Raw genomic sequence first — 14,737 nt, 5'->3', positions numbered from 1 at the left:
ATATTTGCCATTTTCTTTAATTTCAATATTGTATACTTACAAGCTAGTTCTTCTTTCACTTGCTACTTAATTACCTACAGCTTTTTTTCCCCCCAAGTAGAAAAATTGAATGGAGAAATGGATTAAAAAGAATAAGATTCATTCTTAGCTCTGCCACTTTTTCATTGTGTTACTTTGGGCAAATGATTAGAATTAGCCTTAGTGTCCTTATCTGTTACAGGAATGCTGTTGTTTACCTCTTAGGGTTTATGTGACCATGAAATGAGCTAATGTATAATGCTTTGGCACAGGGCCTAGAACATACTAGGTGCCCAATAAATGGTAGGTTCTCCTTGGTGGTTTGTGTCTTTGCCTTGTCTCTCTTGTAAATTGTGAACTCATTGAAGAGCAGACACATACAGCATCTCTTATTGTGTGGTGCAAGAAGTAGACAGTAGATTTTTAAAAAATTGCTTATGGGTTTCTCTCTGTGCTCAGGTAGAAAATCTGTCTTTGTTTTTCTATCACTCTTTTAAAAAAAAATAATGCAGACTTTGCATTTACTTGGGAGAAAAAAAGTTAAACTGCGTCCCTCTCTAAGCAGGTGTAAGAAACTAAATTTCTTTCTTAGCTGATGTAGACACACTATCACCAAGACAGACCGAGAGAGAGACTGCCTATGCCCATTATTCTCTTGGTCTGGTGTTGTGACGACTGCTGTTTCCAGATATTCCCTGGGCTGTCTTGATTTCCCTCTGTGCATGTGTGTGTATAGAATTACGCTGTAGAAGAGAAGGAGAAGTTTCTAGGAATGAAGTAGAAAATACTCTGAATGACAGTGTATAAAAATTTTAAAGGTCTGCTTTTAAGTCATAGGTTTCTATAGAGTTACTTGTGTAATCTAGAGAAGATAATTTCTTTGCAAGGAAAATGCAGACTTTACACAAATGTAGTCATCTTGTGTTGATCATTGATTTATTATTTGTTTATTGCTAGAAAACCTTTACCCACTCTGTTCAGCATGCTGCACCCACTAGATGAAATAACACCACTTGTTTGTAAATCTGGAAGTAAGTGTATTTTTGTAATTTCTTTTACTAGGCTTTTTTTGTTTATTTGAGGGAAGGGATGAAATAAAAAATGAGCTCACAAAAATTTCACTTGTTTTATGAAAATAATGTTTAAGCGTTTTATAAAAATATTTTATTTTGAAATTAATTTATATTAAATTAAGAACTTGAATACCATGGTGTTAACTGTTTAATAGTTATTCTTTAAGTATAGTAAAAACAGAGCCTTCCCTATAAATCAGTCACGAATACTGATACATTTACTAACCTATAGATGATTCAGGGAACTCTGGTGGTGCAGCGGTTAAGTGCGTAGCTAACCAAAAGGTAAGTGGTTTGCACCCACCAGCCGCTGCACGGGAGAAAGATGTAGCACTCTGCTTCCGTAAAGATTATAGCTGTGGAAACCCTATGGGGCATTTCTTCTCTGTCCTATAGGGTTGCTATGAGTTGAAATTGACTCAATGGCAATGGGGTTGACAATGCGGTGTAGATGACTCTGTTCCTCGATAATTAATAAGTAGCTGAATGATACTCGAATGAGCTAATACTGTTTACTTTTGGAAAAAAACTACACCCACTCCTTACTTAGCAACATGGTTAAGTTCCAAAAAATTGGCATTATATGAAATGGAGGATGGCTGCATCATTACATAACTGCCAAATTTCATCGTCACGTAACTGCCAAATTACATCATTACATAACTGCCAAACCACTGAGAATCATGGCCCAGCCAAATTGACATATAACTTTAATCATTATAGCCAGCATTACTCTTGCCTTGCACCTTGGCGTTCATTACTACCAGATATAAGTCATATAATGCACAAAATATTAGGATAGTAAAACACAAAATATTAGGATAATAGATTTTTTACTAATGTTGCAAATGCAAAATGTCCAATAACAAGGTAGTCGATAAGTGAGGAGTAGGTGTAATGTAGGGCCATAGGGCAGAATTGTGTACATTTTTTATATTTTGTTTTTCCTGCTTATGATAACATAGTTTTCTGGGTCTCTGAATTAATATTCCCTGCAAGTAGTTCTAGATGCTTATCTTTAAATTTTAGATATGGCTAAATACGATGATAGGTTATTATAATAAGGACTTACTGATTAAACAAATGTTTATTTTTTTGACCAGTTTTAGTTTTAAGACTTTATTCCAAGCATGTATTCTGAAATACTGGTAATGGGTCTTTTATATCTGGGCTAGCTAATAGTTCACAGGACAAATCCAGTTCATAGCCTGTGTTTGTAAAGCTTACAAGCTAAGAATGGTTTTTACCTTTTTAAAGAATTATAGATAAAAAGAAATCTATATGATAGTAAATCTGTGGCTTAGGAAGCTTAAAATATTTATTCTTTGGACCTTTACAGAAAAGGTTTGTTGATCTTATTCTATGTTATTTATATTGGTAAAAATTGTAGACAACCTAAATAAACATGTTAGGGCCTCTGATGGAATGGTATGTAGCCATTATTGATCTTATCTTTTGAATAATATTTAATGACCTGGGGAGTTGCTTATTCATAATGTTAGTAGGATGCAAAACTATAAATAAAGTATGTCTTATTTTACAAAGACATAGGAAGTATCTGTATATGTGTAGACAAAAAACTGTAGGCAAAATCTCTAAAATTTTAAAAGTGTAAATTTTGAGGTGATGGAATTGAGTGATTTTTTATTTATAAAATACTTATTTTATAAAATAATCATGTTTTTATTTTCTAATATTTTAACTCAGAGGGTAGCGTTTAGGCAACTGTCAAATAAGCATATGGAAACCTATCCAGAAGAGAAGAACCAGTAGAGAAGTCAAACTTGGCAGAATAGTTGATTGCAAGTTGTAAATAAGTCAATTGTTGAAGGAGTCATGGACCTTCAGAGACAGCTTTGTACCTGTGGCTGATGAATTTAATGGCGAGTCAGCACAAATCTTGAGCATTTAATTGGACGTGTGTGAAATTGAACCTTGTAATGCTCTCATCTTTAATATATCTTAAGGAAGTTGATATCCAAAGTAAGTTTATTAAAAATTCAAGGGCTAATTATGCAATATATTACTGTATTTTGTGCCTTAATTGGCTTGGTTTCTCTTGAAGAATTTTAAGAACTCAGTTCATAAAGAAAAGTCTTGTTAAGTCTGTGGTTTTACACCTGATTATTTCTTTTGTATTTTTAAGGTCTTTTTGGTTCATCACGGGTGCAATATGTTGTAGATCATGCAATGAAAATTGTTTTCCTCAATACTGACCCCTCCATTGTGATGACATATGACACCGTTCAAGGTTTGCATTCTGTGTGGGTTCTCCGGAGAGTCAAACCAGAGGTAAGGATAAAGGCAAGTCATTTCTGAATATGAAAGAGTAGTTAATACGGAAACCTTTACGTGTTTTTGGAAGAATTATTTGTGAAATAGATCAAGGTTTTTAGGAAACAAAAATTTTGTTTGTTAAGTAACTGGCATCTACCCTGCATTCTCATAAGGAAACTACCTTTGTAATTTAATTAGAGTTTTCTTTTTTTCCTTCTCTTTATTTTAACTTAAGGAAGAGAATGTTGTTTTAAAGTTCTCCGAACAGGGGGGAACCCCGCAGAATGTGGCCACCAGCAGCTCCCTCACGGCTCACCTCAGAAGCCTCTCCAAAGGAGATTCTCCCGTGACTTCACCTTTCCAGAATTATTCCTCCATCCACAGTCAGAGCCGCTCAGCCTCATCACCCAGTCTACACTCTCGTTCACCTTCTATTTCCAACATGGCAGCTCTCAGGTGGGAATGAAATGTGCGAGTGTAAAAAATAAGATACCTTATTTTCTGAGTTTCTCTTCAGTTTTGAAGGATTTAAAATTTCTGTTCATAGTCTTGGGTATTTTCTAGGCAAAGTAGCCATCATCCCATTTGTGCTACTTTACTAAGCCTCCCAAGTTTCTTTGCCACTTTTCTTTGATGAATTATATTTAGAAGTTGCTGATGCTTATCTTAAGTTGATTGCCCCATTGCTGTAGCTTAATGGTAGCAGTTGATGAATATTAATTCCAAAAATATTTTGTACTACTTTTTAATCTTCATTTGTATTAGTTTTACTGTTTTTTTCTTTTTGGTATACACACACATGCATGTATAATAGATACATATCTGACTGTACAGGAACATAGTTTAGACCTTTTTGAATAACCAACAGTTTCTTTTTCTGAGGCAGAAAATGAATAAGAACTAAATTTTAGTTTTGAAAGAATGAATTCTAACAAAAAGTTCTACATTTTTAGAATATGGTAAAGCACTTTAACTTGAACCATTTAAGTAGCTACTTTAAAAAATAATGTATTTCTGGTTAAATTATGCCATGAATGCTCTTCCATGCATAGAATACTGAAAAGTATGTTCTGTAGCGTGCGTTTCTGATTGTGATGGACTCTCATCTTCTGTTTTACTTTGCAGTCGTGCCCATTCTCCTGCCTTAGGAGTGCACTCTTTTTCAGGGGTGCAGAGGTTCAACCTTTCAAGTCATAATCAGTCTCCGAAAAGACACAGTATTTCCCATTCTCCAAATAGTACTTCTAATGACTCCTTTTTTGCGCCAGAAACAGAGCCAATTGTTCCTGAACTTTGTATTGACCATTTATGGACAGAAACGATTACTAATACAAGGTTTGGAGTATATATTTTTATATTCAAACAGAAATGTTGCCAAAAATTTTGGAAAATACTGGATATTTTGCTTACAGTGTTCTTTTAGTGATCACTTATTAATGATCAGTTATGATCAGTCATTAATACTTACAAAAATACTTGGAGATATAGTTTAAGGCCACTTCCATAGAGGATATTAATGATCTTAGTTAAATTGGTCATAAAATATTCTTTATCCATTTGATATTTCTTCCATAACTTAGTAGTAGTGATCTATCAGATTTGAGGTATTTGCTGTTTGGTTTAAGGAGAAACAGAACTAATTTCCGTAGACTAGGAAACTTGGGATTTTATATAATTTTTTTAAGTTATACCTTTATGCTAGTTTAGTGTCAGCTGTGCTTTTTGGAAAAACACAGATCAAACCTCCCCTCTATGTGACCTTTCTCCTGTTATGTTCTCTTTAATAATTCACTCATTAATTAGGCCGTATACCAGTGTCTGTGCTAGTGGCTGGGATTTAACAGGTGAGTAAGTCACTCCCTGCCCTCAAAAGAGAGACAGCTATTTGAAGGATGGTGGCACAAGGAGGGACTGCTTATTCTGCTGATAGGGTTTGGTATTTGCCAGGCAGGTAAGTGCGGAAGGGCACAGTAGGCAATGGTATTAGCAGAACAAAAGTTCAGAAGTTTGAATGTGTGGCACATTCAAGGAATTGCAAGTACAAACACTTTGGCTTGCACAGAGGGAAGGGAAAAGACTGAGAGGAGGCTTAAGAGAGAGAGATTATACTCTGAAGATCCCTTTTAGGCCTGTTCTGTTTCAGAAAAGCTGTAAGAAGGCCCTTTATGGAGCTGTAAGCTCAGGGTACAGAGCAGAGCAACAAACATATATATTGTCCAGCTTATAGGTGGACATTGAGGCAAGAGAGGTAGATTAGAGTTTAAGGAGTATGTAGAGGCTAGGTTTATAGAGGTCCTTGGGGGGTGAGGGCGCTCATAAATGACTTTGCGGTTGCAGGAGTTCTGTTAACCCTCTGGAGTTGTAATCAAGTGTGTGTGTAGTTGAGTAGTGATAGGCCTTTTCTTAATTGGAGGGTTTTAACATCCTTTAGAGGGGTCTGTGACCTTCAAATAGTTAAAACTCAGTGACAGGGAATTGGAAGAAGGCTAGGGACTGAAGACTTAGAAACTCAAGATTTTGAGCATGGAATGAAACAAGTAGCTGCCAGAAAGAGACAAAGCAGGAAGACAGGTGGGAGAAGGAGTAGGGAATATTGTGGAACACAAGAAAAGAGAGCCTTCAAGAAGAAAGAGGTGCCAGTATTGTCAGGTGCTACAAAAGTGTGGCACTAGGAGATAGGGTAGGGAAGAGGTAATTGGATTTGCAGGGAGGACATTGGTGACCTCAGCCAGAGCAGTTCAGGCTGGAGGGAGTTAAGTGGGGGAAAAAGTAAGCAGGGAGTAAGGAAATGAACATAGGCACATAAATTATTTTAAAATGAGGGCAAAATATGCAAAACTAGTTAGAGGAAGTTTCAGGGTCAGGGGAGAGTATTGTTTTTGCTGAACTATATTAAAATAAGTCTTCATTACATATTGCCTTTAGATACTTCAGTGTGGACCTGTACCACAATATCGTTTTTATACCTAACCAAGGACTAAATAATAGGTCCTTAACATCGTCTAATATTCAGTTCATCTTCGTATTTCAAGGCTATAAGGAAATAGGGTACAAGAAATATACCCAAAACAGGGAAAACATTGAAAACGTTGTTGTTAGGTGCTGTTGAGTTGGTTCTGATTCATAGCGACCCTATAGAACAGTAGAACTGCGCCATAGGGTTTCCAAGGAGTGGCTGGTGGTTTTGAACTTCCGATCTTTTGGTTAGCAACTGAGCTTTTAATGAGTATAGTGGAGAGAAAATGATTGCTGGAATAAGGAGTCAGAAAGGAGCACAAGTAGATTAGCCTTGGGGAAAGAAAGTGACGGTTGATATGCAAATATGTTGTTGTTGTTAGGTGCCATCAAGTAGGTTCTGACTCATAGCGACCCTGCATACAACAGAATGAAACACTGCCCAGTCCTGTGCCATCCTCACAGTTGTAATGCTTGAGCCCATTGTTGCAGCCACTGTGTCAATCTATCTCGTTGAGGGTCTTCTCTTTTTTGCTGACCCTCTACAAAGCACGATGTCCTTCTCTAGGACCTGGTCCCTCCTGATAATATGTCCGAAGCATGTGAGATGACCTCTCTCCATCCTTGATTCTAAGGAGCATTCTGTCTGTACTTTTTCCAAGACAGATTTGTTCTTCCTTCTGGCAGTCCATCCTATATTCAGGATTCTTCACCAGCACAGTTCTTCGGTTTTCCTTATTCACTGTCCAACTTTCACATGCGTATGAGGTGATTGAAAACACCATGGCTTGGATCAGGCACCCCTTGTCCTTAAAGTGACATCTCTGCTTTTTAACGCTTTAAAGAGGTCTTTTGCAGCAGATCTGCCCAATGAATGCATCCTTTGATTTCTTGACGGCTGCTTCCATGGGTGTTGAATGCCTTTGTGTAGGCAACAAAACACAGGTAAACATCTTTCTGGTATTCTCTGCTTTCAGCCAGGATCCATCTGACACTTGACATCAGTAGTGATATCCCTAGTCCCACATCCTCTTCTGAATCCAGCCTGAACTTCTGGCAGTTCCCGTTCAATGTACTGCTGCAACTGCTTTTGAATGATCTTCAGCAAAATTTTACTGGTGTGTGGTATTAATGATATTGCTCAGTAATTTCTGCATTTGGTTGGATCACCTTTCTTTGGAATAGGCATAAATATGGATCTCTTCCAGTTGATTGGGCAGGTAGCTATCTTCCAAGTTTCTTGGCGTAGACGAATGAGTGCTTCCAGCACTGCATCCATTTGTTGAAACATCTCGATTGGTGTTCAGTCAGTTCCTGGAGCCTTGCTTTTTGCCAGTGCAGCTTGGACTTCTCCCTTCAGTGCCGTTGGTTCTTGATCATATACGACCTCCTGAAATGATTGAACATCGACCATATCTTTTTGGTACAGTGACTCTGTATTTCTTCCATCTTCTTTTGATGCTTCTTCTGCCCTTCAGTATTTTGCCCATAGCATCCTTCAATATTGCAACTCGAGGCTTGAGTTTTTTCTTCAGTAGAAAATGAAGAAACGCTGAGAAATGCTAAGCGTGTTTTTTGGTTTTCTAACTCCAGGTCTTTGCACATGTCATCTGCCCATGTTGCCCTTTGAAATCTGTTCAGCTCTTTTAGTTTGTCATTTCTTCAATTCACTTTAGCTACTCGACATTTAAAAGCAAGTTTAAGAGTCTCTTCTAACACCCATTTTGGTCTTTTTTTTCTTTCCTGTGTTTTTAATGACCTATTGCTTTCTTCGTGTATGATGCTCTTGATGTCATTCCACAACTTATCTGGTCTTCGGTCATTAGTGTGCAATGCGTCAAATCTGTTCTTGAGATGGCCTTTAAATTCAGGTGGCATATACTTAAGGTGGTACTTTGTCCCTCATGGACTTGTTTTAATTTTCTTCAGTTTCAGCTTGAACTTGCATACGAGCAACTGATGGTCTGTTCCACAGTTGGCCCCTGGACTTGTTCTGATTGATGATATTCAACTTTTCCATTAGCTCTTTCCACAGATGTAGTGAATTTGATTCCTGTGTATTCCATCCAGCGAGGTTCATGTATATGGTTGCTGTTTATGTTGTTGCAAAAGGTATTTGCGGTGAAGAAATTGTTGGCCTTAAAAGACTGTTATTCGATCTCAGGCATCATTTCCGTCACCAAGGCCATGTTTTCCAAATGATGCTTCTTTTTTTCCAGCTTTCACATTCCAATGACCAGTGATTATCCATGCATCTTGATTGCATGTTTGATCAATTTCAGACTGCGAAAGTTGGTAAACATCTTCAATTTCCTCATCTTTTGTGTTAGTGGTTGGTGTGTAAATTTGAGTAATAGTTGTATTAACTGGTCTCCCTTGTAGGTGTATAGATATTATCCTATCACTGACAGCATTGTCCTTCAGGATAGATCTTGTAATGTTCTTTTGGTCTGTGAATGTAATGCCATTCCTCTTCAATTTATCATTCTTGACATAGTAGACCATATGATTGTCTGATTCAAAATGGCCAATACCAGTCCATTTCAGCTCAATTGTAATGCCTAGGATATTGATGCTTATGCATTCCATTTCATTTTTGACAGTTTACATCCTAGATTCGTATTTCATACATTCTACGTTCTGATTATTAACAGAGGTTTGTATCTGTTTCTTCTCATTTTGAGTCATGCCAGGTTAGCAGATGAAGGCCCTGAAAACTTGACTCTATCTGTGTCATTAAGGTTGACTCTACTTTGAGAAGGAAGCTCTTTTCCAGTTATATTTTTGAGTGCCTTCCAACCTGAGGGGCTCATCTTCCGGCACTATATCAGACAGTGTTTCGCTGCTATTCATGTTTTCACTGGCTAATTTTTTTCAAAAGTAGAATGCCAGGTCCTTCTTCAAAGTGTGTCTCAGTCTGGGAGCTCGGCTGAGACTTGTCCACCATGGGTGATCCCGCTGGTGGCATAGCTTCCAGCATCACAGCAACATGCAAGCCCCCACAGTACTACACGCTGACAGACCCATGCAGATATAGGTCAGATATATAGGACAAGACGTTGAGCTCAAGCACCTACAGCCTCATTTTCTCTGTGAAATACAAGACAAGTCTATGTTTTTAGAGGGCAGGAATGGGAGGGGGAGAGGTAGTCAGGGGAAAGTAAAGATGTGAATACAGTGTTGAAGTAGGGCCTTTTTTTTTGTTCTTTATATATAAAATAAAAATTTCCTACATTTAAAAATCACTCTTCTTTAAATACTTTATTAGCAAGTTGAAAGATTCTTGTTTTACAGTATTATGGTCCATTATTCCACTCTATAAATAAAGGTTTAGAAATTAGAGGTATGGTTTGTAAACAAGATGGGTGGGAGGAGGTCTAATCTGAGAGGAAGAGAGAATAGATAGGAGAGGTCATTGTATAGAAAGCCTGACCCCTTAAACCCTTGAGGGGTAGGAATTCAAGTTTGCATTGCTTTAGCAGTAGATAACTTGCATAATATGGAATTAAGAAGTCCATTGATAATGATAAAGTTTATTGTAAATTTAAAAAAATAAAGCCGTGTGATGGACTTAGAAACAAAGAGCTGAAAGCAGCCTTAGAGAGTATGAAGTTCAGTTCTAAGATGTGTTTTTGTATTTTCAAGAGTATTGCTTGGCCCATGTAGTTTTTAGATTTCTTGCCGAATATTCTTGAAGACTTTAATAGTTACTGTGGTAGATTTTGGGGCCAGTGCTGACAGTTACTTTATTAATTTAACTATTGCAGAGAGAAAAATTCACAGGCTTCAAAAGTGTTCATTACGTCTGACGTATGTGGGCAAAAGTTCTTGTGCTTTTTAGTAGAGTCCCAGCTCCAGTTACGGTAAGTGCGTGTATTTTCAATTAGTTCTCTGAAAAAAACCATACATTTTCTAAGCAGCTTTATTGAGAAATAATTTGCATACTTTAAGTTGACTTGTTTTAAGTGTACAATTCACTGAATTTTAGTAAATTTTCAGAATTGTGTAGTTACCACCGCAGTCTAGTTTTAGAAAATTTCCGTCACCGTAAAGAAGATACCTTGTGCACATTTGCAGTCATTCTCTGTTCCCATTATTAGCCCCAGGCAGCCAGTCATCTGCATTCTACTTCTGTAGATTAGCATTTCAGGACACATAGTCTTATATCATATGCGTTTTTTTTTGTTTTTTGCATTTAGTTTCTTTCACTTAGCATGAGGTTTTTGAGGATCTATCGTGTTGTAATGTGTGTGAGTGCTTCACTCCTAGCTGTGTAGTATTCCATTGTATAGATACACTACATTTTGTTTATCCATTCATAAGTGGGTGGACATTTGGTTTGTTTGACCATTATGAATGATGGTGCTGTGAACATTTGAGCAAAAATCTCTGTGTCAGTAAATGGTTTCATTTTTCTTTCCTAGGGGTGGAGTGCTTGGGTCAAGTGGTAAATTCATGTTTAACGTTTGAAGAAACTGCCACACTCTGTTCCTAATAGGCTGCATCACTTTATATTACCACCAGCAATGTGCGAGGGCTCCAGTTTCTTTTTATCCTCGTCAGCATTGGATATTGTCAGTCTCTTTGGTTGTAGTCATTCTAGCGGGCATGGAGGGATATTTCATATAGGAAGTTGGAGAATAGTGCAGGGAGGTATGCTGTGTACTGTACACTGTTTTCTCCCAGGGGTGACATCTTACATTACTGTAGCACATTATCAAAACCAGGAAACATCAGTACAGTCCACGGACCTTATTTGTATTTTGTCAGTTTTACATGTACTCATTTATGTGTGTTTGTGTATGGTTCTATCCGATTTTCTCATGTGTGTACATTTGTGTAAACACCACCACAGTCAACATGTTGCACTTTTCCATTACCTCAGAGATCTCCAGCATGCTACCCCCTTTACATCTTACACCCCTCCACCCTGTCCTTAATCCCTGGCAACTACTAATCTGTTCACATTATAATTTGGTCATTTAAGAATGTTATTTAAATGGAATCATATAGTATGTAAAATTTTGAGATTGTCTTTTTACACTTAGCATAATGCCTTTGAGATCCTTCCAGGCTGTTGCATATAGCAATCATTTGGTTCCTTTTTTTATTTTAATATTTAGCTGTGTGAAGTTTCAAGAGAGTAATGATAAAGCCCAGCTCATCTTTGGCTCTGTCACCAACATACAGGCAAAGGATGCAGCACCAGTGGAGGTAAAGGCAGGCGCATTTCTTGAGTAGTTAAAAATTATTGCGCTTCATCAGGTTTCTCAGTAACAAAATCTTTTAATTTTGCTCAGATTCGAAAATGATTTTTTTGTCCTTTAGAAAATAGACACCATGCTGGTCCTGGAAGGCAGTGGAAACCTGGTGCTATACACAGGAATAGTTCGGGTAAGTAATGACTAACATTTAATGCTTTTAATAGCAGTACCTCCTTAATTACTATCGTTTAACGTTATTTTAGTTTGATATTTAAAATCTGTTACCCCGTGCTTACAGGATTTGGCAGAAGTTTTTTTTTGAGAGTGGAAAACAAAGTCTCCAATTCAGGTTGGTCCTAATTCAGAGCGCTAGTGCTTCCTGCCTTTAGATGGATTGGCACTGTGAACTGGACACAAATGGGGAATTGTTAGAGAATATAGGCAGGTTATTAAAAAAAATAGTTATCTGAAGCCTTATAAAGAATAAGGTTTTATAACTGATATATGGGTACCCAGTGCTGTCGAGTTGATTCTGACTCATAGCGACCGAGTAGAACTTTGCCAAAGTTCTTGTAAAGTTTCATTATATTTAATGTGTAATGTGTTGACTGTTAACTTTTTTTTAAACATTTGTGCAATTTACATAGCAAATGTAAAATTTACAAATTTAAATTATCAAATTTAAATACATACACACAATTTGAAGAACAGTAGTGAAGTGAGCATTCATATAACCACTACCTAGATTAAGAAATAGAATATTGCCAGTATCTTTATAGTCTGCTGTGTGTTCTTCCCCTTTCTTGGCCCAGAGATAGACACTGTCCTGACTTTCGTGATACATCAGTCCTTTGTTTTTTTACTAGTTTTTACAATTGTATATATGTCACTAAAGAGCAAATTGTTTAGTTTTTCTTGTTTTTAAATTTTTATATGAAAGAAATCATAACTCTGTATTCTTCTGAGACTTGTGTACTTTGCTCAGCATTATGCTTTTTTTCAGATTTACCAGTTTACAACATCTCCCTCTGCGCCTTGCGTTCAGCAGTGTGTCAAAGTTCTCAGGGCTTCACATTCTTCCTTATCCTTTCTGATGGATTTAACTTTAAAGTCTGTTTTGTCAGAAAGTAATATTGCCACTCCTACTGTTTTTCAATTGTTGTTTGCTTGATATATTTTTTTCCATCCTTTGAGTTTTAGTTTTTGTGTCTCTAAGTCTAAGGTGTGTCTCTTGTGGGCAGCATATAGATGGATCTTGTTTTTTAATCCATTCTGCCACTCTCTGTCTCTTTATTGGTGCATTTAGTCCATTTACATTCAGGGTAATTACAGATAGGTATGAATTTAGTGCTATCATTTTGATGTCTTTTTTTGTGTGTTGACAGTTTCTTTTTCCCACTTGATTTTATGTACTGAGTAGATTTTCTTTATATATTGTCCTTTCCTCATATTTGTTGTTGTTGATTTTGTTTCTGCTGAGTCTGTATTTTTCCCTTGTATTTTATTTTGATGAGTAGGATAGTTTGTCTCCTTTGTGGTTACCTTATTATTTACCCCTGTTTTTCTAAATTTAAAACTAACTTTTGTTTCTCTGTATTGCCTTATCTTCCTCTCCATATGGAAGGTGTATAATCACATTTCTTAGTCCCTCTTTATTATTGTAATGTTGTCTGCTTTTATATAATAACATGGCCGTTACCCTGTGTTGGTTTTTTTTTTTTTTTTTAAAAATCTTGCTTTGTTTTTTTTGGATTTCCCTGTCTGGGTTGACTTCTGGTTGCTCTCCCCAGTGTTCTAGTCTTGGGTTGATATTATTGATTTTCTAAGCAAAGAACTCTCTTTTAGTATTTCTTGTAGTTTTGGTTTGGTTTTTACGAATTCCCTCAACTTGTGTTTATCTGGAAATGTCTTAATTTCACCTTCATATTTAAGAGACAGTTTTGATGAATATATGGTTCTTGGCAGGCAATTTTTTCCTTCAATTTTTTAAATATGTCACCCTATTGTCTTCTTGGCGCATGGTTTCTGCCGAGTTGTCCAAGCTTATTCTTATTGGCTCTTCTTTGTAGGTGACTTTTCTTTTATCCCTTGCTGCTCTTATGAGTGTCTCTTTATTTTTGGTTTTGGCAAGCTTGATTATAATATGTCTTGGTGACTTTCTTTTAAGATCTACCTTGTGTGGAGCTCAATGAGCATCTTGGATAGATATCTTCTCATCTTTCACAATATCAGGGAAGTTTTCTGCCAACAAATCCTCAACAATTTTCTCTGTATTTTCTGTTATCCCTCCCTGTTCTGGTACTCCAATCACTCGTAGGTTATTTCTCTTGATAGGGTCCCACATGATTCTTAAAGGTTTCTTCATTTTTTAAAAATTCTTTTATCTGATTTTTCTTCAAATATATTAGTGCCAAGTGATTTATCTTTGCGTTCAGAAATGCTAGCTTCTACTTGCTCAGTTCTGCTCCTCTTTCTATTGAGTTATCTAATTCTCTAATTTTATTGTTAATCTTCTGAATTTCTGATTGCTGTCTGTGGATTTTTCTAGCTTGTTAAACTTTTCATTATGTTCCTGAATAATCCTTCTAATTTCTTCAGTTGCTTTATCTGTGTGTTCCTTAGCTTGTTCTGTGTATTGCCTCATTTCCTTCCTGATGTCTTGAAGGGTTCTGTATATTAAACTTTGGTGTTCTGCATCTGGTAATTCCAGGAATGCACCTTCATCTAGAAGATCCCTGGATTCTTTGTTTTGAGAGCGTGTTGAGGTGATCATGGTCCGTTTCTTTATGTGACTTGATATTCACTGTTGTCTCCGAAAAAAAAAATAAATTTTTTTTTTCTCCGAGCCATCTATAAATTATTGTATTAATTTATTTTATGTTTGCTTACTGTGTCGTAGCTTCTTGCTGTTGTTTTTTTTTCTGATATGCCCCAATGGTTTGCTTGAGTGAGCTAGCTTGATTATTTTCACCTTTGGAGCTCTGACATCCTGTCCCCAGATGGCTAGAGCTGCTATCAGGTATATCAGTCTAGGAGTCCATTCACTTTTCTTGTATGAGTTCCGCTCAGGTGTCCAGGTAGCTTATCATCAAATGTGTGGTACAGGCTCTGTCCTACAGTCTTAGAGGGGCAGGGGTGATTGGTGTAGGTACCAGCATCTGGTTGCAGCAGGGGGTCACTCTATGAATAAGGCAGGGGGCTGAGAATCTT

At 36.9% G+C, this 14,737-nt stretch overlaps 1 protein-coding gene across 3 annotated transcripts in view; it reads left to right on the top strand.

Annotated features, from left to right (window-relative positions):
* The window catches only part of ANAPC1 (anaphase promoting complex subunit 1), a 184,893-nt gene that overhangs the window by 16,659 nt on the left and 153,497 nt on the right, over window positions 1–14,737 (top strand). For 2 of the 3 annotated variants that reach the window (XM_049857674.1, XM_049857673.1), the window contains 7 exons: window positions 976–1,049; window positions 3,238–3,383; window positions 3,604–3,824; window positions 4,494–4,703; window positions 10,091–10,186; window positions 11,447–11,537; window positions 11,652–11,717. In XM_049857674.1, coding sequence (XP_049713631.1) covers window positions 976–1,049; window positions 3,238–3,383; window positions 3,604–3,824; window positions 4,494–4,703; window positions 10,091–10,186; window positions 11,447–11,537; window positions 11,652–11,717 — 904 coding nt within the window. Of the gene's footprint in view, window positions 1–975; window positions 1,050–2,643; window positions 3,075–3,237; window positions 3,384–3,603; window positions 3,825–4,493; window positions 4,704–10,090; window positions 10,187–11,446; window positions 11,538–11,651; window positions 11,718–14,737 lie in introns of those variants that run through there. The other variant, XM_049857675.1, reaches the window with a different exon arrangement.

The sequence above is a fragment of the Elephas maximus genome, chromosome 17, assembly GCF_024166365.1.
Source record: "Elephas maximus indicus isolate mEleMax1 chromosome 17, mEleMax1 primary haplotype, whole genome shotgun sequence".
NCBI classification, from domain to species: Eukaryota; Metazoa; Chordata; class Mammalia; order Proboscidea; family Elephantidae; genus Elephas; species Elephas maximus.
This window is presented reverse-complemented; position numbering and strand designations above follow the sequence as displayed.